Consider the following 25,030-nt stretch of genomic DNA (forward strand, 5'->3'; position numbering starts at 1 on the left):
TATATTGGTTTCTAGCTTCCCTGAAAAGTTGCATATCACGGGGGCTGTTCGATGCTAATGCAGAACGCCATAGGATGTTTTTATGTTGGTTAAGGGCAGTCAGGTCTGGAGAGAACCAAGGGCTATATATGCTCCTGGTTCTAAATTTCTTCAATGGGGCATGCTTATTTAAGATGGCGAGGAAGGCCATTACGTCCATTACGGATGCAGGCAATGAGGCAGTGATCGCTGAGATCTTGGTTGAAAACAGCAGAGGTGTATTTAGAGGGGAGGTTGGTTAGGATGATATCTATGAGGGTGCCCGTGTTTACGGCTTTGGGGTGGTACCTGGTAGGTTCATTGATAATTTGTGTGAGATTGAGGGCATCAAGCTTAGATTGTAGGATGGCTGGGGTGTATGTAAACTTCCGACTTCAACTGTATGTGTGTGTGTGTGTGTGTGTGTGTGTGTGTGTGTGTGTGTGTGTGTGTGTGTGTGTGTGTGTGTGTGTGTGTGTGTGTGTGTGTGTGTGTGTGTGTGTGTGTGTGTGTGTGTGTATATATTTTTTTTTTTTGTGTGTGTGTGTATATATATATATACACATACAGTGGGGAGAACAGGTATTTGATACACTGCCGATTTTGCAGGTTTTCCTACTTACAAAGCATGTAGAGGACTGTAATTTTTATCATAGGTACACTTCAACTGTGAGAGACGGAATCTAAAACAAAAATCCAGAAAATCTTATTGTATGATTTTTAAGTAATTAATTAGCATTTTATTGCATGACATAAGTATTTGATCACCTACCAACCAGTAAGAATTCCGGCTCTCACAGACATGTTAGTTTTTCTTTAAGAAGCCCTCCTGTTCGTCACTCATTACCTGTATTAACTGCACATGTTTGAACTCGTTACCTGTATAAAAGACACCTGTCCACACACTCAATCAAACTCCAACCTCTCCACAATGGCCAAGACCAGAGAGCTGTGTAAGGACATCAGAGGTAAAATTGTAGACCTGCACAAGGCTGGGATGGGCTACAGGACAATAGGCAAGCAGCTTGGTGAGAAGGCAACAACTGTTGGCGCAATTATTTGAAAATGGAAGAAGTTCAAGATGACGGTCAATCACCCTCGGTCTGGGGCCCCATGCAAGATCTCACCTCGTGGGGCATCAATGATCATAAGGAAGGTGAGGGATCAGCCCAGAACTACACGGCAGGACCTGGTCAATGACCTGAAGAGAGCTGGGACCACAGCCTCAAAGAAAACCATTAGTAACACACTACGCCGTCATGGATTAAAATCCTGCAGCGCACGCAAGGTCCCCCTGCTCAAGCCAGCGCATGTCCAGGCCCGTCTGAAGTTTGCCAATGACCATCTGGATGATCCAGAGGAGGAATGGGAGAAGGTCATGTGGTCTGATGAGACAAAAATAGAGCTTTTTGGTCTAAACTCCACTCGCCGTGTTTGGAGGAAGAAGAAGGATGAGTACAAACCCAAGAACAACATCCCAACCGTTAAGCATGGAGGTGGAAACATCATTCTTTGGGGATGCTTTTCTGCAAAGGGGACAGGACGACTGCACCGTATTGAGGGGAGGATGGATGGGGCCATGTATCGCGAGATCTTGGCCAACAACCTCCTTCCCTCAGTAAGAGCATTGAAGAGGGCAACTAAGGAGTGGCTCCGTAAGAAGCATCTCAAGGTCCTGGAGTGGCCTAGCCAGTCTCCAGACCTGAACCCAATAGAAAATCTTTGGAGGGAGCTGAAAGTCCGTATTGCCCCGCGACAGCCCCAGATCGTACTAACATTCATTTCTGATTACTATGACTATGACAAATTCACATACTCTAGGCTCCACATGCTCTATCAGCTGGAACGTGAAAGGAATTAACCAGGTGGTCAAGCTTAGCCGAGTGTATGCTCATCTTAAGTCCTTAAGTCCGGACATTGTTTTTCTCCAAGAGACCCATCTCCGGTCCAGCGACCAGCGACCATGATAAACTAAAGAGAGGATAGGTAGAACAAATATTTCACTCCAACTTCGGTGCTAAGGCCAGAGGGGCAGCCATCCTTATCAGAAAAGGCACCCAGTTTGTCTCCTCCAAAGTCATTTCAGATACTAATGGCAGATATATTATAGTGATGGGGAAATTGTTTAGCACATGGGTTATTCTGGCTAACCTCTATGGTCCTAATTGGGATGATGCAAAAGTTTTACGCTGACCTCATCGCAACAATTCCCGACCTTAACTCTCATCATTTGATATTGGGCGGAGATTTCAATTGTGTATTACATCCAAGTCTAAACAGATCCAGACCGAAGCCCAACAATGTGACTTTTTCCTGCTGGACAATAGAATTCTTCCTTTTGTAAGTAACAGCTAATATACAGCATCGTTTTCTCAGACCATAGCCCTGTCCAGCTAGATATCCGCTTTCCGGACATGTACTGTGTCATAACACGTGTGGCGACTTGACCCACTACTACTATACAGGACAGTTGCATATTCAAACACATCTATTGCTAGCTGGTTTGTATGCTGTTGTATCGAAAATGTATCGTACAATCTGCAATGTTTGAATTTCCAACTTTAATTACTGAACAAGTAATTACATTATTGCCACCAGCCAGCAGTCTAAATGGCAGCATTGTGAGACCGTGTATAGCTTCTTGAAATGTTCGGCTTAACATGAGAAAATGACAACAAAATAGGCCTCCCAATAAACATTTATCCATCAGCTAAAGTAAAGCTATAAGCTACATGGCACCACAGAAAGCCCATCATCGATTCGATGGGCAGCCGCATAGACATGTCGCAATTTCAGCACCATGGTCAGCGATCGGTAGTCTATACTTGGTGAGTGGCTGTCTGGCTGACGCATTAAAAAAATATAGATATTTTAGGGGGGAGGGGTGTCCAGAGAAACTGCGTTACGCCAGTGGCTAAGATGCAGAGAGTCAGTGCAGGTGGTTAGTCCAGTTCAAGTGTTCAGCAGTCTGATGTCTTGTAGTTAGAAACGGTCTCTGAGCCTGTTGGTATCAGACCTCATGCTTCAATACTGTCTGTCTGATGGTAAGGGAGTGGACCAATATCCAAACCAGGCCGAGATGCAATCAGTCAGGACGGTCTTGATAGTGTAGTATCACACGCGCCCGGTGTGTGCGCGTGTGTCTCTCTCACATACACACACCCAAACAAGCACACACACACACAGACCCCCCACACACACACACTCACGCAGACCACCTTTGCAGATGTTGATCTCATTGAGTTGTCTTAGTTGTCTATGTAGGAGTAAACAGTCAGTCCTGTGTTGACTTTAAGGTTGTGCATCAGTCAGATCCTTTTCTTTTAGACTTTAAAATTACATTCGAATACCTGAAACTCATGTGAATACACATGCAGGCACAGAAATACAGTATGCACAAGCACACACTGATAGATGTGTTGTCGTTGTGAACAGCGGTGCTGTGGGGAGAGTGTGTTGTGTTGGTGTAGTGAGCCGAGGGTTGCAAAGAGAGGGTATGTTACTAGAAACGTTTGAAGTTTAGCAATAAACTACCAGAATGTTGGTAACTTTCAAGGAATATTTGGGATTTTATCAGAGGATGTCTAGTGTCTGTTTTGAGTAATTTGTCTATAATTATCTATGGCCCTCTGTGTGGCCTTATCATCATATATTGAAATAATGATGATAAAAAAAGATATTATAGAATGACAAAGCTGTAATACATTATCCTAAATATAAACCGTGAACTTAGTTGAATATCATTGGTGTTTTAATGAAGGTTTCAGCATGAAATATCCTTTAAAGAAAATTACACATTTTATTATGTCAATATGTCTTTGTTTGAAATGTTTTGCCGCCAAACTGGTGGCAGTTGTGAAAAAAGACGATAGTTGGAAGAGTTGAAAAGAAATAAAATAAGAAAATAATGCCATTGTTGATTCAAAGCTTTTTTCATTAATTAGGTTAATTTCTCTTAAACCATTATATGGTCTGTCTACTTGAAACTCATGGAAAATAAGGACACAGATATAAAACATGTATACTATATAAATTACCCAAGTTACCATAGATTGCCATTGATTACCGGTTAATAATCCAAATGACTGATGATTCCGGTAACTTTGGTCAACTTTTACCGGTAGCTTTGCAACCTAAGTGAGCCACACCCTGGGTTCTTGTTGTTGTCCTGAAAAAGTATTCAGTATTCTGTCCAGTATTCAGTTTTTTTCACCCCCCTTTTTGGCCATAGCTGGGGATAGCTGTTCTCTGTCTGGTCTGTGGAACGTTCTGGAGGAAGTAACTGTGGCTGCTGGAGAGTCACACAGGAATGTGTAGAGGGAACCATATCACCACTGGACTGCATAATGCTATGTGCCGTGTGAGAGTATGGGACTGTTGTGCAATATTGATTGTGTACCTTAAATAAAACTAACCAAATCCTGCGAGGAAATAGCAACAGTTTACATTCAAATCAAATTGTATTGGTCACATACACATGGTTAGCAGATGTTAATGCGAGTGTAGCAAAATGCTTGTGCTTCTAGTTCTGACAGTGCAGTAATATCTAACAAGTAATCTAACAATTCCACAACTACCTAATACACACAAATCTAAAGGGGTGAATGAGAATATGTACATATAAATATATAGATGAGCGATGGCTGAGCGGCATAGGCAAGGTGCAATAGATGGTATAAATTACAGTATATACATATGATATAAGTAATGTAAGATATGTAAAAATTATTAAAGTGGCATTATTTAAAGTAGCATTGTTTAAAGTGACTCGTGATCCATTTATTAAAGTGGCCAGTGATTGGGTCTCAATGTAGGCAGCAGCCTCTCTGATTTAGTGATTGCTATTTAACAGTCTGATGGCCTTGAGATGGAAGCTGTTTTTCAGTCTCTCGGTCCCAGCTTTGATGCACCTGTACTGACCTCGCCTTCTGGATGATAGCGGGGTGAACAGGCAGTGGCTCTGGTGGTTGTTGTCCTTGATGATCTTTTTGGCCTTCCTGTGACATCGGGTGCTGTAGGTGTCATGGAGGGCAGGTAGTTTGCCCCCGTGATGCGTTGCGCAAACCGCACCACCCTTTGGAGAGCCTTGCGGTTGAGGGCGGGTCAGTTGCCGTACCAGGCTGTGATACAGGATGCTCTCGATTGTGCATCTGTAAAAGTTTGTCAGGGTTTTGGGTGACAAGCCAAATTTCCTCACCCCCTGAGGTTGAAGAGGCGCTGTTGCGCCTTCTTCACCACACTGTCTGTGTGGGTGGACCATTTTAGTTTGTCTGTGATGTGTATGTCGGGGAACTTGAAACTTTCCACCTTCTCCACTGTTGTCCCTTTGATGTGGATAGGGGGGTGCTCCCTCTGCTGTTTCCTGAAGTCCACGATCATCTCCTTTGTTTTGTTGACATTGAGGGAGAGGTTGTTTTCCTGACACCACACTCTGAGTGCCCTCGCCTCCACCTTGTAGACTGTCTCGTCGTTGTTTGTAATCAAGCCCACTACTGTTGTGTTGTCTGCAAACTTGATGATTGAGTTGGAGGTGTGCATGGCCATGCAGTTGTGGGTGTACAGGAGGGGCTGAGCACGCACCCTTGTGGGGCCCCAGTGTTGAGGGTTAGCGAAATGGAGATGTTGTTTCCTACCTTCAGCACCTGGGGGCGGCCCGTCAGAAAGTCCAGGACCCCGTTACAGCAGGGTTGAGACCCAGGGCCTCCAGCTTGATGATGAGCTTGGAGGGTACTATGGTGTTGAAAATGTGCAGTCCTTGTTAGCAGGTCGAGGGGCACAGTTCTTGTTAGCGTGCCCGACGGTGGCACTGTATTATCCTCAAACCAGGCAAAGAAGGTGTATAGTTTGTCTGGAAGAGTGACGTCGGTGTCCGAGAAGTGGCTGGTTTTCTTTTTGTAGTCCGTGATTAACTGTAGACCCTGCCACATACATCTTGTGTCTGAGCCGTTGAATTGAGACTCCACTTTGTCCCTGTACCAACAATTTTGCATGTTTGATTGCCTTGTGGAGGGAATAACTACACTGTTTATATTCAGCCATATTTCCAGACCTCTTTCCATGGTTAAATGTGGTGGTTGCGCTTTCAGTTTTGAGCGAATGCCGCCATCCATCCACGGTTTCTGGTTAGGGTAGGTTTTAATAGTCACAGTGGGTACAACATCTCCTATGCACTTCCTTATAAACTCTGCTGGTGTCTGCTTGAGGGGGAATGTACACAGCTGTGATGATAACTGACGAGAATTCTCTTGGGAGGTAATATGGCCGGCATTTGATTGTAAGGAATTCTAGGTCGGTGAGCAGAAGGACTTGAGTTCCTGTATGTTGTTATGATTACACCATGAGTCGTTAATCATGAAGCATACACCCCCGCCCGAGAAGCCCAGTGGCTGAGCCGATTCCGACAACATATCCCAAGAGAGCCATGTTTCTGTGAAACAGAGAACGTTACAATCTCTAATGTCTCTCTGGAAGGCAACCCTTGCTCGAATTTCGTCTACCTTGTTGTCAAGAGACTGGACATTGGCTAGTAGTATACTCGGTAGTGGTGGAAGATGTGCACGTCTAAGGAGTCTGAGCAGGAGGCCGCTCCTTCTGCCCCTTCTGCGGCGCTGTTGTTTTGGGTCGGCTTCTGGGATTAGATCTGTTGTCCTGGGTGGTGGTCCAAACAAAGGATCCGCTCCGGGAAAGTCATATTCCTGGTCGTACTGTTGGTAAGTTGACCTTGCTCTTATATCCAATAGTTCTTCCCGGCTGTATGTAATAAGACTTAAGATTTCCTGGGGTAACAATGTAAGAAATAATACATAAAATACATAAAATACTGCATAGTTTCCTAAGGACTCGGAAGAGAGGCGACCATCTGTCGGCTCCATTTTGTCATACTTGTATATAAAGACGACATCTGGCCCTAGGAAGATTGAATTCTAGGCTGCAGTGCGGGCAGATTGAAGCTGAATGCTAAGCTAGCAGTGAGGGCAGAGTGACGCTTAAAGGAGAAGTTAGCTTTTTTTACAACTAAATCTCTATATTTTATGTAAATGGAATGTTATAGAAGGGTCCAGACACTTTTTTAGCAATTTCACTTGTTTTTGAGAAACTTACCCTAACCAGCGATTCACTTCCTCATCCTCAATGTGCAATACGGGGATCTGAAAAAACATTAACAAAATGCTCCAAAAACACCCAAATATGTCCTTTTAGAAATGGAAATGCTCTCCGCATAGTGATGCAGGTCTTTAGATGTTGTACACAATGTGTCATTCCAAACTTTGTCCTCAACATTCTATTTTGTGCGACTCGAGCTGTTTCCCCTATCTAACTGTTCCATTCTCCATGTAGCCTGCTGCTAGAATGGACGGAGCGGTATTGCTTGTGTCGTAACAAAATGGAATATAGCGTTGCTGATAAAGTTCTGAAGGACACAGTTTCATGTGTACAACATCTAAAGACCTGCATCACTGTACTGAGAGTGTTTCTGTTTTTTTTTATGACATTTTATTTTTCAATTTCTTTTAGCATTTGTTCATGTTTTTTCAGATCCCCGTACTGCATAACAAGGATGAGAAAGTGAATCGCTGGTTGAGTTAAGTTTCTCAAAAACAAGTTAAATCACAAAAGTGTCTGGACCCTTCTATAACATGCCATTTACCACAAAAATAGAGATTTGGTCATTAAAAAGCAAAATTCTCCTTTAATGCTAGGCTAGCAGTGAGAGCAGATTGAAGCTGAATGTTTGGCTAGCAGTGAGGGCAGATTGAAGCTGAATGTTTGGCTAGCAGTGAGAGCAGATTGAAGCTGAATGTTTGGCTAGCAGTGAGAGCAGATTGAAGCTGAATGTTTGGCTAGCAGTGAGAGCAGATTGAAGCTGAATGTTTGGCTAGCAGTGAGAGAAGATTGAAGCTGAATGTTTGGCTAGCAGTGAGAGCAGATTGAAGCTGAATGTTTGGCTAGCAGTGAGAGCAGATTGAAGCTGAATGTTTGGCTTGTAGTAATGGCAGATTGAAGCTGAATGTTAGGCTAGCAGTGAGAGCAGATTGAAGCTGAATGTTTGGCTAGCAGTGAGGGCAGATTGAAGCTGAATGTTTGGCTAGCAGTGAGGGCAGATTGAAACTGAATGTTAGGCTTGTAGTAAGGGCAGATTGAAGCTGAATGTTTGGCTAGCAGTGAGGGCAGATTGAAGCTGAATGTTAGGCTTGTAGTAAGGGCTGAATGTGCACATCTGTCCCAGCAAGCAGGCTGGGTCGCTCTGTACCCTCTATACTACGTAGTTGCCAGTGATATGGATTTGACCCGTGGGTTAGCAGTGTGTTTGAAACTGTGATACGTGATAGGACAGAGTCAGGCTGATCGCATGGCTGATACACACGGCTGATACACACTCAGCCGCAATACCACCTTCTGAAAACACACACACCACACACCATCTTGTCACGCTCTGGTTCTCAGCTAAGACTTCAAACACCTCATAGACAATACCCCAGCAGGCATTCAGGGAGATAGCTGGTCTCATATCTGCCTTCCCCTATTTACCTGGATTAGACGTGTGTGCGTGTGTGCGTGCGCGCTCCATGGTGGAAAAGGATTAACTCTGCCAGTCAACACAGAGATTTAGATATGCTACCCTTACCTGGAGGGTACAACACACCTGCCCTGGGCTACACAGGTGTGTGTGTGTATGCTTGCGTGGATTGCTAATGTGTGTGAGGATCAGGGGCTGGCAGCACTCCAGTCAGGCATCAGTCAGCCCACCTGCTCACACACACACACACACACACACACACACACACACACACACACACACACACACACACACACACACACACACACACACACACACACACACACACAGACACACACACAGACACACGCGCCTCCCACTGGCCCTTATTAAACAGGACTGGCCCTTCTCCTTTGCTCCTCAGGTGTGCTGAACTCATGGAAACATCCCTTATATACTTCTCACACACTCTAACATGCTTGTCAACACCCATTACCTTTAATTTAGGATGAATGTTGTACACATTGGCACATTGGCCCTCTCTCCCTCTCTTCTTTCCCCAGGCTGAAGGAGATAGACATGAGTGAATATGATGCATCTACATACGAGCGTTTCTCTGGAAACGTCAGAAGACAGGTCCAGTCTCTGCGCATCATTCTGGACAGCTTACAGGTAACAACACACACGATATGTCCCAGAATACTGTTCCCATGTTGGTAATACCAGTCCTCAGTGGGTTAGAACTAGTGCAAACTGTGTGTACCTTGGGTGGGAAATAGGTAGAGAATCAGACTGCATTAACGTTTTTGGTGACATTAAGATAGCCACCATGTGACATGAGCACAGTCACCCCATACTGTATGTGTGAAAATAATAGGAAGGAGTGGGCGCTGGCCCCAACGAACACTCTGATTGGTTGTCCAGATGAGGGCCCCTGGACAAGGGGTATGGCCAAATCTCAGGAATGTGATTCTGTCTTTTTATCTTTTCCTAGGAGAGGTGGGTAGCTGTACGTGTGTAATTGTGTTTGTGTGTATGGGTGTGAGAAGAGTGGGATTTCTTTTGGTACTTGACAATGATTACAGTGTATGAGGCCAAGCGCTATGATGCTCCAGGGTTGTGTGTGTGTGTAAACATTTTACTATACTTGTGAGTACCAAAAGTCCTCACAAGAATAGTAAAGCAACAAAAAAAGTGAGGACATTTTTCCAGTCCGCACTTGTAAAAAGTCTATTTTAGGCGTTTGGGTTAGAATTAGGGTTAAGGTTAGGGAAAATCTGATTTTGAATTGTTGGTCCCCAAAAAGTCCTCACAAGTATATATAGTGCATGCCTGCACTCCACGCCAGGTGGAGCTGGGGTGGGGTGGGCTGGGCTGGGCTGGACTAGGATGTTGTGGGCTTGGGGTGTGCATAGGCTACATACTGTGCATTATGTGATATCTCATAATGTATCTCTTATCTCTCTCTCTGTGTGTGCGTGCGTGCTCTCAACTGTGTAGTAGTATTAGCTGATAACATCCTCTACTGTGTCTGCTAGAGCTTGTCAAGTCTGTGTAGAATCTAAAGTACATGTGTGAACAGTGACCCGTCCTGCTGTTACATGTTATGGACCGTTTAGGAAACGATCTACCCCTATTCAATATCACATTTTTCTGGCTATCATACTTAATCAGTCTTTCTTTGTTTGCACTGTCAAATGCACAGAGAACATTTTGCATTTGCATCTCCTAAACATAACTGAGGGTCAGTTTCCCAAACGCAGACTAAGCCTCTTCCTGGACTAAAAACACTTTCAAAGATCCTCCATGCTTTTCAGGAGTAGGCTTAATTTGAGTTCAGGATACTGGCCCCTAGATTGTTCTGATTGTTTGGGAATTAGTCTATCCCTATCAGAGTTGATTAGTGGGGGATATGTTGACAGTGTTTCTCTGTCTGTGTCCCCAGGCCAAAGGTAAGGAGCGTCAGTGGTTGAAGAATCAGTCACTGGGAGAGCTGGACGATGCTAAGATCATAGACGGACTGACGGGAGAGAAGGCTATCTACAAACGCAGAGGAGAGCTGGATCCAGAGGTGGGTGGGTGGATGGGTTTGGGCGGGCGTGCGTTGTTGGACTCCTGTTGTGTGTGATTATTATAATTGCAAATCTATGGTCTCGATCACACACATTCTCGCACACTAACTAGGCATTAACAACACACACAATGTTCCCACACTAAGACATCCCACCCATACGCACGTGCACCCAAACAAACACATACTCACGAAACAAAATACACATGTTTTAATCTCATTTAGCTCCAAGTGTTGAATATTTTTGGTCGATCTGGAGAGGACAGCCGTCTATGGTAACATAATGAAAGAGAAACAAAAGAAAATGTTTCTCCCACTATTAAATCAGTTATTTCTAGGTAATGTGATTGAGCAATGCCATTTTCCAAAGATGTCCACTTGAAGTTATCTGAATGAAAGGGTTTCCCCTAGCGTTTGTTTGCTGATGTTAAGAAGAGTGATTAAGATAATGTACCTCAGCTTGTCTCTGTGAAAATAATATTGTAGTAGGGATTCTCACATAAAACATAGTTTTTTGTTTAGAATATTATTCTGTTCCAGTTCTATACAGTAGCAGTTCCCCTGTAATATTCCATCCTACAGGGAAGTGTGTGTATAATTAAGCTATAAGGCACCTCGGGGGTTTATGGTATATGGCCAATATACCACGGCTAAGGGCTGTTCTTAAGCACGGTGCCTGGATACAGGGCTTAGCCGTGATATATTGGCCATATACCACAAACCCCCGAGGTGCCTTATTGCTATTATAAACTGTTTACAAACATAATTAGAGCAATAAAAATAAATGTAAATATACGTTTTGATATACCACGGCTTTTGGCCAATCAGCATTCAGGGGCTCGAACCACCCAGTTTATAATATCTGTTTAACCCTCTGTGTTCTGTTTCGTGTGTTCGTCTGTGTGTGTGTGTATAGCTGGGCAGCCCGCAGCAGAAGCCAAAGCGTCTGCGTGTGTTAGCTGACGTGTCAGGGAGCATGTACCGTTTCAACGGGGTGGACGGCAGGCTGGAGAGATCCATGGAAGCTGTGTGTATGGTGATGGAAGCCCTGGAGAGCTACGAACAGAAGATCAAGGTGAGACACACACACACACGCAGTAGTTGCCCATCGGTACAAAACTAGGATCAGCTTTGATAACATCTTCTAGTGGCTGTTTTGATGACACATTGACAGACAGGATATGTGTTGGTTTGTCCAGACTGCATTATCAGTGAAATATATATGTCATGCAATAAAATGCTAATTAGTTACTTAAAAATCATACAATGTGATTTTCTGGATTTTTGTTTTAGATTCAGTCTCTCACAGTTGAAGTGTACCTATGATAAAAAATTACAGACCTCTACATGCTTTGTAAATAGGAAAACCTGCAAAATCGGCAGTGTATCAAATACTTGTTCTCCCCACTGTGTGTGTGTGTGTGTGTGTGTGTGTGTGTATATATATATAGAGAGAGAGAGAGAGAGAGAGAGAGAGAGAGAGAGAGAGAGAGAGAGAGAGAGAGAGAGAGAGAGAGAGAGAGAGAGAGAGAGAGAGAGAGAGAGAGAGAGAGAGAGAGAGAGAGAGAGAGAGAGAGAGAGAGAGAGAGAGAGAGAGAGAGAGAGAGAGAGAGAGAGAGAGAGAGAGAGAGAGGCGGAGTGGCAGACTTCATGGCCCCACAGCGTTCTCCTCTACACCACCTGACCTACCTCTCACATATCAGTGTTACACACACGTGCGTTACCCGCCTGCATCTGAAAACGCGCACACACCTGTGCTCTACACTCTGACAGGTGCCACCTGCTCATACACATCTAAGATAAGACGTGCGTACACAGACACACATACTAACACACGCCAGCCTGTATGCAAGTTCTAAAAGAGAGGACACTAAGAAGCTAAGGCCATATTTAGTCAACACATACATGCATAAACACACACACACAGGGCCATGCACACACCTTTCAGGGGGCAGGTGCTCAAAATAAAAAAGGGCACCCACTTGACTGCCTCTGTAGAGAAAATTGTAACATTTTTGACCATAGGCCTATTTATTTCTGCAACAACACACTCATCACAAATGTGAAGCAAGCTAGTTACAGTGCCTCCTAAAGACATGATTGACATCGGGAAAAGAGGGTAGGCTGTCAGCTTATTTTTTATTAGCCTAGGGTCTGGGAAAAATGTGGTCTTTCATATAATTCCACGTCATTACAGACTACTATGAGACTGACAAACTGAGAATCTGAGATCAATAAAAACGACCTTGTCTTGAATCCATCAATACCCTAGGCCTAGGTATGTGGAGACACACATATTGTACAATATGAGGAGGAGATGATGCTCAGCTCACTCTCCGGCGATGGCCGATGCGCTCGTGCCGAAAGCCTATATCTCGCTCTTGTTTTACTTTGTAAAACAATGTTCGCTCAATAGGCCTATTTAGAAGTTGATAAAATATTTTGGTTGCCTACAGCAGACAGATTAGAGTATTTCATTTTCAGCTGGAGCCATTTGCTTTCCAACCGGTGTTTTCCCACGATTGTGTTTGAAATATTGCGAAAGATGTTTTGTCATGCTGTTCACTGACAGATTTGCCGCTCGTTCCGGACTGTAGGCTATGTCTTCTTATTGGGCCCCACACAATAATGTTTTTTTGAAAGAAGCTATTAATCCTTCCTCTGGCTAAATTATAAGTCTACTCATAGTGTAGTAGGCTATTCTGAATTGTTTCATTTCTTTCTGAACAGACAGCAGTAATTCTGTAACTTTGACAAAGTATTGTATCTACATTCATCAGTGTTGCTGCAGAACCTCCACAACCCTTCCTGCTGCTATGATTTTACAAGGAAATAAATGATGAATTGCTTCTGCCGTAGGCTATCAGCCAACCAGACCAAATATTGATGATGTATATCAAGTGTTAACAAATGTTATGCTGCTGCCACAGTACTGTTGCTAGCTTGCTACACACACAGTGAGCACATCTCACCATTCATTTATGGAATCCCGGGACACGCAATCTCCGTACAGGGCAGACTGAGAAAAAGGCACAACCAGGCGCATGTGAGCTCCATACAAGGCAGACCAATGGACGGGTTCGGGGGTGACGAACTTGACGACGTCGCGACGACTTGAGGGCAGTGGGTTCAGAACAACAATGACAAAAACTGTATACAAAAAAACACCCAAATGGGCACTTGGCGAGTGGGAGGGAAAATGGGCAGGTGCTCGGGCACAGGTAGATCCCTATCTGTGCACGTGCCTGCACACACATACACACGTAACAGTGAGACACACATACAGTGCCTTGCAAAAGTATTCATCCCCCTTGGCGTTTTTCCTATTTTGTTTCATTGGAGTCATCATGGGCCAGCATCTCTGTGGAACGCTTTTGACACTTTGTAGTGTCCACACCCCTACAAATTGAGAAAAAAGTTATAAATTATACAATTATACAACATTGAGGTCGTTGAAAATTACAATTAAGTGCTTGAAAAAGTTCCTGAAAGTCCTTGACATTTGCTCACCAATGTCTGTATAAACGCTGCTTAAAGGATGTACAGTGCCTTGCAAAAGTATTCATCCCCCTTGGTGTTTTTCCTATTTGTTGCATTACAACCTGTAATTTACATTTATTTTTATTTGGCTTTCATGTAATGGACATACACAAAATAGTCCAAATTGGTGAAGTGAAATTTCTTTTAAAATTACTTGTTTCAACAAAAAAAAAAAAACGGTAAAATGGTACGTACATAGGTATTCACCCCCTTTGCTATGAAGCCCCTAAATAAGATCTGATGCAACCAATTACCTTCAGAAGTCACATAATTAGTTGAATAAAGTCCACCTGTGTGCAATCTAAGTGTCACATGATATGTCACATGATCTCAGTATATATACACACCTGTTCTGAAAGGGCCCAGTTTGCAACACCACTAAGCAAGGAGCACCACCAAGCAAGCAGCACCATGAAGACCAACAAGCTCTCCAAACAGGTCAGGGACAAAGTTGTGGAGAAGTACAGATCAGGGATGGGTTATAAAAAAATATCCCAAACTTTGAACATCCCACAGAGCACCATTAAATCCATTATTAAAAAATTGAAAGAATATGGCACCACAACAAACCTGCCAAGAGAGGGCCACCCACCAAAACTCACAGACCAGGCAAGGAGGGCATTAATCATAGAGGAAACAAAGAGACCAAAGATAACCCTGAAGGAGCTGCAAAGCTCCACAGCGGAGATTGGAGTATCTGTCCATAGGACCACTTTAAGCCGTACACTCCACAGAGCTGGGCTTTACAGAAGAGTGGCCAGAAAAAAAGCTATTGCTTAAAGAAAAAAATAAGCAAACACATTTGGTGTTTGCCAAAAGGCATGTGGGAGACTCCCCAAACATATGGAAGAAGGTACTCTGGTCAGATTAGACTAAACTTTAGCTTTTTGGCCATCAAGGAAAACGCTGTCTGGAGCAAACCCAACACCTCACATCACCCCAAGAACACCATCCCCACAGTGAGGCATGGTGGTGGCATCATCATGTTGTGGGGGATGTTTTTTTATCTGCAGGGACTGGGAAACGGGTCAGAATTGAAGGAATGATGGCGCTAAATACAGGGAAATTCTTGAGAGAAACCTGTTTCAGTCTTCCAGAGATTTGACACTGGGACGGAGGTTCACCTCCCAGCAGGAAATTGACCCTAAGCATACTGCTAAAGCAACACTCGAGTGGTTTAAGGGGAAACATTTAAATGTCTTGGAATGACCTAGTCAAAGCCCAGATCTCAATCCAATTGAGAATCTGTGGTATGACTTAAAGATTGCTGTACACCAGCGGAACCCATCCAACTTGAAGGAGCTGGAGCAGTTTTTCCTTGAAGAATGGGCAAAAATCCCAGTGGTTAGATGTGCCAAGCTTATAGAGACATGCCCCAAGAGACTTGCAGCTGTAATTGCTGCTGAAGGAGGCTTTACAAAGTTTTGACTTTGGGGGGTGAATAGTTATACACGCTCAAGTTTTCAGTTTTTTTGTCTTATTTCTTGTTTGTTTCACAAGAAAAAATATTTTGCATCTTCAAAGCATGTTGTGTAAATCAAATTATACAACCCCCCCCCATAAATCTATTTTAATTCCAGGTTGTAAGGCAACAAAATAGGAAAAATACCAAGGGGGTGAATACTTTCGCAAGCCACTGTACCTCAGTCGGCAGCCGTACATGCCCTTATCAGGAGTGATGTCTTGTGACACTAGATATGGGGTGTTCCACTGTAGGACACTTTATCTGACCCTGGGTTATGTGACAACTAGTTTATAAAAGAGTATTGATGGCACAAGTCTGTGACCAGGCGGACATACTGGGCTCTGGCAGAGACAGGATACCCTTGACCCTTCATAATGAGCCCTAACATCACTGGCTCATCAGGGCCAGCGGACCAACATAGCAGCAGGGGGAATGCTTGACTTACGAGACCTTTCCCAACAATTCAGAGTTAAAAAGTGAGCAAAGTTAGCAAAAAATGTAATAGTAACACAAAATAATAACAATAACGAGACTATATACAAGGGGATACCTAGTCAGTTGTCCAACTGAATGCATTCAACTGAAATGTGCCTTCCGCATTTAACCCAACCCCTCTGAATCAGAGAGGTGCGGGGAGTACCATAACCGAGTCAATGTGAAGGGGTACAAGGTAGTTGAAGTAATTGACGTAATTGAGGTAATATGTACATGTAAGTAGGTATAAAGTGACTAAGCAATCATGATAGAAAATAAACAGAGTAGCAGCAGCGTGTGAAGGTGTGTGTGTGTGTGTGTGTGTGTGTGTGTGTGTGTGTGTGTGTGTGTGTGTGTGTGTGTGTGTGTGTGTGTGTGTGTGTGTGTGTGTGTGTGTGTGTGTGTGTGTGTGTGTGTGTGTGTGTGTGTGTTGGAGTGTCAGTGTAGTATGTGTGTGTTGGAGTGTCAGTGTAGTATGTGTGGGTAGAGTCCAGCGAGTGTGCATAGAGCCGGTGCAAGAGAGTCCGTGCAACAACAAAAAAGAGGGTCAATGAAAACAGTCTGGGTGGCCATTTGATGAACTGTTCAGCAGTCTTATGGCTTTGGGGTAGAAGCTGTTCAGGAGCCTTTTGGTCCGCCGTGCGGTAGCAGAGACAACAGTCTTTGACTTGGGTGGCTGGACTCTTTGACCATTTTTTAGGGCCCTACTCTGACACTGCCTGGTATAGAGGTCCTGGATGGTGCGGTACGCACTACCCTCTGTAGTGCCTTGCGGTCGGATGCCAACCAGTTGCAGCCCCGCTTGGTATGCTGTCAAATGCCGTCAATGGTGCAGCTGTAGAACTTGCTACATATAGGTCGTAAGTTATTTTACCTCAGCTTGAGTTATTTGATGACCTCCTCTCTTCCGTTTTCCTCCCCCTTTTCTCTTTTCTCCAGTATGACATTGTGGGTCATTCTGGTGATGGTTATGACATAGAGCTGGTCAGAACAGACAAGGTCCCCAAGAACAACAAACAGAGACTGAAGGTCCTCAAGGTACGGACCCAACTCCACTTCACTCAACCTCACATTACCCTCCTCAACCCCACACTACCCCACTGACTCTACCTCACTCTGGCACTACCCCAATCAACCTCACACTACCCCACTCAACCTCACTCTACCTCACACTTCCCCACTCTACCTCACTCTACCTCACACCACCCCACTCAACCTCACACTACCCCAATTAACGTCACTCTACCCCACTCTACCTCTCACTACCCCACTCAACCTCACTCTACCCCACTCAACCTCACACTACCCCACTCAACCTCACTCTACCCCACACTACCCTACTCTACCTCACACTACCCCACTCTATATCGCAATACCCCACTCAACCTCACTCTACCCTACTCTATATCTCACTTTACCCCACTCAACCTCATTCTATCTATTTTACCCATTCTACCCTACTCTACCAATTCTCGTCTCCTGTCCTCTCTTCCCCTGTGTGTGTCCTCACCTCTCTCTCTCTGCCCCCTCCAGAACATGCATGCCCACTCTCAGTTTTGTATGAGTGGAGACTACACCCTGGAGAGCACTGAGGCTGGCATCAGGGAGCTGGCACGCGAGGAAGCTGACGAGCGCTTTGTGGTGGTGCTGAGCGATGCCAACCTGGAGCGCTACGGCATCACGCCCGAACGCTTTGCCCGCGCCCTGACCTCCGACCCCCAGGTCAACGCCTTTGCCATCTTCATCGGCTCGCTGGGCGACCAGGCCGACAGGTGAGAAGATGGAGGTGGGGGGTAGTGTGCATGTCAAGACGCAATGATTGTTTATCGTAACAGGTGGCTCAAGTAAGTAGGCTCCTACATCAAACACTTCCTGGAGGAGAGAACAGTATAGTTTGATCAGTACTTTAGCCTACCCACACAGTGTGCTGCCTGCTGCTCAGTAGTCCTTTGTAGTGTTTGTTCTCAATGAAATCCCAGTTTAAAGAGATTCTAAATGCAGGACCAAGAAGGATGTGCTCTCTTAAACCTAATTATCCTTCTCTCTCTGTCCCGGACACATACAGTGGGGAGAACAAGTATTTGATACACTGCCGATTTTGCAGGTTTTCCTACTTACAAAGCATGTAGAGGTCTGTAATTTTTATCATAGGTACACTTCAACTATGAGAGACGGAATCTAAAACAAAAATCCAGAAAATCACATTGTATGATTTTTAAATAATTAATTTGCATTTTATTGCATGACATAAGTATTTGATCACCTACCAACCAGTAAGAATTCCGGCTCTCACAGACCTGTTAGTTTTTCTTTAAGAAGCCCTCCTGTTCTCCACTCATTACCTGTATTAACTGCACCTGTTTGAACTCGTTACCTGTATAAAAGACACCTGTCCACACACAATCAAACAGATTCCAACCTCTCCACAATGGCCAAGACCAGAGAGCTGTGTAAGGACATCAGGGATAAAATTGTAGACCTGCACAAGGCTGGGATGGGCTACAGGACAATAGGCAAGCAGCTTGGTGAGAAGGAAACAACTGTTGGCGCAATTATTAGAAAATGGAAGAAGTTCAAGATGACGGTCAATCACCCTCGGTCTGGGGCTCCATGCAAGATTTCACCTCGTGGGGCATCAATGATCATGAGGAAGGTGAGGGATCAGCCCAGAACTACACGGCAGGACCTGGTCAATGACCTGAAGAGAGCTGGGACCACAGTCTCAAAGAAAACCATTAGTAACACACTACGCCGTCATGGATTAAAATCCTGCAGCGCACGCAAGGTCCCCCTGCTTAAGCCAGTGCATGTCCAGGCCTGTCTGAAGTTTGCCAATGACCATCTGGATGATCCAGAGGAGGAATGGGAGAAGGTCATGTGGTCTGATGAGACAAAAATAGAGCTTTTTGGTCTAACTCCACTCGCCGTGTTTGGAGGAAGAAGAAGTATGAGTACAACCCCAAGAACACCATCCCAACCGTGAAGCATGGAGGTGGAAACATCATTCTTTGGGGATGCTTTTCTGCAAAGGGGACAGGACGACTGCACCGTATTGAGGGGAGGATGGATGGGGCCATGTATCGCGAGATCTTGGCCAACAACCTCCTTCCCTCAGTAAGAGCATTGAAGATGGGTCGTGGCTGGGTCTTCCAGCATGACAACGACACGAAGCACACAGCCATGGCAACTAAGGAGTGGCTCCGTAAGAAGCATCTCAAGGTCCTGGAGTGGCCTAGCCAGTCTCCAGACCTGAACCCAATAGAAAATCTTTGGAGGGAGCTGAAAGTCCGTATTGCCCAGCGACAGCCCCGAAACCTGAAGGATCTGGAGAAGATCTGTAGGGAGGAGTGGGCCAAAATCCCTGCTGCAGTGTGTGCAAACCTAGTCAAGAACTACAGGAAACGTATGATCTCTGTAATTGCAAACAAAGGTTTCTGTACCCAGCCCCGAAACCTGAAGGATCTGGAGAAGATCTGTAGGGAGGAGTGGGCCAAAATCCCTGCTGCAGTGTGTGCAAACCTAGTCAAGAACTACAGGAAACGTATGATCTCTGTAATTGCAAACAAAGGTTTCTGTACCAAATATTAAGTTCTGCTTTTCTGATGTATCAAATACTTATGTCATGCAATAAAATGCAAATGAATTACTTAAAAATCATACAATGTGATTTTCTGGATTTTTGTTTTAGATTCCGTCTCTCATAGTTGAAGTGTACCTATGATAAAAATTACAGACCTCTACATGCTTTGTAAGTAGGAAAACCTGCAAAATCGGCAGTGTATCAAATACTTGTTCTCCCCACTGTACACACGCACAGTGTTGTCTGGCCTGTGTTATGGCTTGTATGGTTGGCGTCGCGTGTCCTTTGAAGTCTGAATTGTGTGGGCCATATTGTTTGTCGTTCTGTCCCGGCCTCAGGCTGGAGAATGTCTATGAGTGGCTTTAACCTCCGTCTCAGTCTCTCTGTGGTCTCTCTATAGCTTAGAACCCAGTTAGAGAGAGAGAGGGAGGGAGCAAGGGGGAGAGAAGACAGAGAGTTATATGTGGCAGTATATTCCTCCCTGTTTCTGTGGCTGTGGTGTCTCTAAGCTGGTCACTGCCATGACCTAAAAAGCAGTGATCATCATGACATAATGACTGGAATAAAATGGAAAAGAAAGAGGGAAGGGGGGGGATTTAGGGACACAGCTAACTATGGGGAGGGAGGGAGGGAGGGAGGGAGAGAGAGAGGGAGAGAGAGAGAGAGGGAGAGAGAGAGGGAGAGAGAGAGGGAGAGAGAGAGAGAGGGAGAGAGGGAGGGAGGGAGAGAGGGAGGGAGAGAGGGAGAGAGAGAGGGAGAGAGAGAGAGATAAAGTCAGTGAAAGTATCTTACTGACTTTGCCCACCACATCTCCCTCTTCCCAGTTCTGCCTGTCAATGACAACTATTGTCTCGCGTTCATTCATTGGCTCATGGAAACATCTGGAACATTTGTCCTCGGAAAGTGGGGTTTCTTTCTCATTGGAGTATCCACATTCAGCTTCAGTCTTTGTCTCTCTGTCTCTCTGTGTCTCTGTCTCTCTCTCTCTCTCTCTCTCTCTCTCTCTCTCTCTCTCTGTCTTTGTCTCTCTGTGTCTCTGTCTCTGTCTCTCTCTCTCTCTGTCTTTGTCTTTGTCTCTGTCTCTGTCTTTGTCTCTCTCTCTCTGTCTCTGTCTCTGTCTCTGTCTCTGTCTCTGTCTCTGTCTCTGTCTCTCTCTCTCTCTCTCTCTCTCTCTCTCTCTCTCTCTCTCTCTCTGTCTCTGTCTCTGTCTCTGTCTCTGTCTCTGTCTCTGTCTCTGTCTCTGTCTCTCTCTCTCTCTCTCTCTGTCTCTGTCTTTGTCTCTCTCTCTCTCTGTCTCTGTCTCTGTCTCTGTCTCTGTCTCTCTCTCTCTCTCTCTCTCTCTCTCTCTCTCTCTCTGTCTCTGTCTCTGTCTCTGTCTCTGTCTCTCTCTGTCTCTGTCTCTCTCTCCAGGCTCCAGAGAACGTTGCCGGCTGGGCGGTCCTTCGTTGCCATGGACACCAAGCACATCCCTCAGATCCTGCAACAGATCTTCACCTCCACCATGCTGTCCAGTACCTGAGAGTGAGACATCATTTCTGGCTTATCAGGACAGTGTGTGAAGTATAATGATAATGGCCTTCAGATGACTGTGTACAGGACTACAGGGCCACACAGTGAATGGGCTGTCAGTACTATCCATTAGAATGTCCTACTGACATAAATTTGTATGTTGTTTTTTTATGTATGATTTTATGAATGCCTGATATGTAGGGCGGCACGTAGCCTAGCGGTTAAGAGCGTTGGGCCAGGAACCGAAAGGTTAGGTGAAAAATATGCCCATGTGCCCTTGAGCAAGGCACTTAACCCTAATTATTTGTGTAAGTTGCTCTGAATGAGAGCGTCTGTTAAATGACTAAAATGTAAATATAAGAATGTTGAGTTGTGTTTTGCCACAGCTCATAACCCTGCGCTATAACTTTACATTGAAGTGACATTACAGTGACATAAGAGTGACATTGCTGCTAATTAACATTTCTCCCTATTAACATTTCTTAGGCCCCTAGACTAAGGTCAAGACAGTGAGGTCCAGGATGTTGTTTTAGGGGGTTTTGGGCAGATGCTGGTGCCCTTGGACACACAAACACACACACACAGTCGTTGTTTGTTCAGTGTCGGTCGGAGGTGAACTTGAGAGAGCATCTCTGTTTTTGGACTTCCTTTGTCTTGTGGCCTTTGACCTGACACACACACATAGAGACACACACGGGGTGTCCAGCACTCACTTGGCTCCTGTGGAATGTCGGGACTGTGAGGGGGGGGGGGGGGGGATTTCCCATCTGACTGCACACGCTCAGTTAAATGTTGAGCAACACCTTCATCTCTGTGTGTGTGTGTGTGTGTGTGTGTGTGTGTGTGTGTGTGTGTGTGTGTGTGTGTGTGTGTGTGTGTGTGTGTGTGTGTGTGTGTGTGTGTGTGTGTGTGTGTGTGTGTGTGTGTGTGTGTGTTCATGTGCTCTATCTATATCAACAAGCACTGCTCATTCCCTTCCTGACCACCAGACCTTATGACACTCACTGCTCTTCTCAGCCCCCCCAGGAATCTGAGCTTTCATTACAGGACCCCCACCCACACAAACACTGGCACACACACACATAGTGATGTGTGTTGCTGGGGAAAAGTGTATGATTAATAGAAGCTCTTGGAGGACGCAGAGAACTTCTATAGAGGGGATGGAGGAACAGGAGGGAAGGGGGAAAACAACTACTGAGAAAGAGAGAGGTATCATCGGTCATTTCTCCGAAGTTTGCCTCACCAGTGTTGGGCAGCACAGTGCACACGTGGAAACTCCTTATCTCTTCACTCAGTAGCTTGACCTCTCTCTCTTTCTCGTTCCCTGGCGTGATGGAGGATTAGTGGCCTGTTTCCACTCTGACTCTGTTGCTCTCTCTCTCGTAGGTTGGTTGTTGGTGTGTGTGTTCTGCTATCTGTGTGTTGGATGTGTCTGATTTGATTGACTACAGACCTACCTGAAGTGGCATGATTGAACTGTGGCCTGTCTAAACACTTCTGTATATCAGATCTCTTCCATTATGATTCTAGTAATTCCTGACATTGCTGGTGTGTTTGATCCATCTGTTTCATTCTGTTTGTTGATTTGTTTGTCATTGATTATAATGGAATAAAATGGTGTAAATATGTACAAAGTTGGAATAAACTCATAAATGATCAGTCATGTCCTGTTTTTGTTTTTGGCGTTGGTGGGTAATGTGTCATGGTTGAACCCAATTGTGCTAGTGAAGACCATTAGCCCTGTTCTGAGAATCTGAAGGAGTTCCTGGAATGCTTCCACGACAGTGTGTGTGTGTGTGTGTGTGTGTGTGTGTGTGTGTGTTTGTGTGTGTGTGTGTGTGTGTGTGTGTGTGTGTGTGTGTGTGTGTGTGTGTGTGTGTGTGTGTGTGTGTGTGTGTGTGTGTGTGTGTGTGTGTGCGCGCCAACTGTCTTTGGATCTTTTTGAATTTTCTTTTCTGGTCACTGTTACAATCCTTGTTAGCCAAGTACAAGAAAACCCTTGTCTCCACTTAGGGTAACCCAGCTTCCCCTGCCTCAGGCCAAGGCTTACCCCATCCACTCTCTGCTTCTGGAATTAAGATAGATCTAGGATCAGATCACCCTACCCCCAATCATAACTAACCATTAACGGGGTCAACATAAATCTGACCCTGAATCAGTGGTTAGGGTGAACTTCTATTCACAGGGGAGTAATCTCCTTGGGGTGTGTTGTTTGTAATGACATGGTCCTGTCTGCTTCCTTTACAAGCTGTTTGATTGACCCACTGTTTATCAACCTCGCTGGTGGAACAATGACAAATTGACTTTCAATGACTAGGACACACACACGCTATGATAATACACCTGGACCTGCTGTTTTCACCCCTCTCCCAGACTGTAATGGAGAGAGAAGTCGTCTAGACGTGTGGGATGTTCTGTGAGTCAATCGCTGATAGCTGTGTTTGTTTGTGTATGAGATGCCATTCAGACAACTGTTTAGGTCTTTAGGGACTTCCCCAGAACACACGTCACAGGGTTCCGTGTCTGAGGGCCATTTAGTCCATAGAGATACACTGTCATATTCTATTCAGTCTCTCAGAGCCATAGACACAACAGTGACCACACTGGAATACAGCCAGTTCCAATGACAGAACAACTCGGATCACTTAACACTCGTAGGTTGTAGTGGAGTTGCTCTTCGATAGTGTGACTATTTGACCTGAATCTGTTCTAGAACTGGAACAGTTGCTTAGTTACATAGTCTGACCTCTGTTGTTGTGAGCTCTCTATGCTCCAGGGCTCAAATGACATTAATCAGTACAGTCCTGGAACACACACACACAATGTGACCTGTCTTTTATGGACTATACACTGGTGTGAACGTGCAGTGCCATTGAACAGGAATCAGGATTGATTGGTTGGGTGTTAATTGATTGATCACTGGTTACCATAGGATAGGAGAGCTAGATTGACAGTTAATGTCTCACATATTTCCTGATGGTAATGAGGCTCCCGAGTGGTGCAGCGGTCTAAGGCACTGCGACTCAGTGCAAGAGGCGTCACTACAGTTCCTGATTCGAATCCAGGCTGTATCACATCCGGCCGTGATTGGGGGTCCCATAGGGCGGCCCAGCGTCGTCCGGTTTTGGCCGGGGTAGGCCGTCATTGTAAATAAGAACGTGTTCTTAACTGACTTGCCTAGTTAAATAAAAGTTAAACACCCCCCAAAAATGTGTGAACCAGGGGAACAGGAAGCTCGTAATGGAGAGGAAGTGATGATGTCAAACAATAACACATGCCAGGGCACGGAGGTGCAGGCACGGGATTCTGGGAAAACCTTTGTGAAAACACTTCTAATGCAGATACACACACACACACGCAGAGACCCATAAAGGCTTTCACTGCCCTGCAGTTGTGAACACAGACAGGAGACAGGGCAACTTTATTACTGATCATTGCACACACACACACACATGCACAGGCTGTGTAGACAGGAGGCAGCAGCCCCAGTGTTTTATGGCTGCTTCATTAGGCAGTAATGACAGCTCTGCTATAGTAGCCCTCACTAATCACCACAGGTGTTTGCGGCTGGGACCCCACCATGCAGACTGATGGATGGAAGGGGGGGCTATACACACACACACACACAGCCTGTTGACACCTGGCACTGGCTGATGATCTCACATGTAGGTGGCTTGATGTCTGAAAGAGTCATTGAGATGTACAGTATACTTAATTGTGAGAATGCACACACACTTGCACACACACTTACACACACACACCAAGCCAGGTATGACACACAACCCACCTGACACCTGCCTCTGACAGGCTCTCTTTGAGATCTTCACCTCACTGTGAAGTCACACACACAGACTGACAGAGAGAGACCTTACAGTG

The 25,030-nt window shown here is 45.0% G+C and overlaps 1 protein-coding gene across 2 annotated transcripts in view; it reads left to right on the top strand.

The window, feature by feature from the left end:
* vwa8 (von Willebrand factor A domain containing 8) overlaps positions 1-22,813 on the top strand; it is a 99,663-nt gene extending 76,850 nt beyond the window's left edge. The window contains exons 40-46 of one of the 2 annotated variants that reach the window (XM_071340825.1): positions 9,079-9,187; positions 10,461-10,586; positions 11,503-11,661; positions 17,005-17,103; positions 17,599-17,837; positions 21,056-21,166; positions 21,641-22,813. In XM_071340825.1, the coding sequence (XP_071196926.1) occupies positions 9,079-9,187; positions 10,461-10,586; positions 11,503-11,661; positions 17,005-17,103; positions 17,599-17,837; positions 21,056-21,164 (841 nt within the window). In that variant the 3' untranslated portion in view covers positions 21,165-21,166; positions 21,641-22,813. Of the gene's footprint in view, positions 1-9,078; positions 9,188-10,460; positions 10,587-11,502; positions 11,662-17,004; positions 17,104-17,598; positions 17,838-21,055 lie in introns of both variants that reach the window. The other variant, XM_071340824.1, reaches the window with a different exon arrangement.
* Positions 22,814-25,030: the final 2,217 nt, after the last annotated feature.

This window comes from Salvelinus alpinus, chromosome 14 (genome assembly GCF_045679555.1).
Source record: "Salvelinus alpinus chromosome 14, SLU_Salpinus.1, whole genome shotgun sequence".
Classification (NCBI taxonomy): Eukaryota; Metazoa; Chordata; class Actinopteri; order Salmoniformes; family Salmonidae; genus Salvelinus; species Salvelinus alpinus.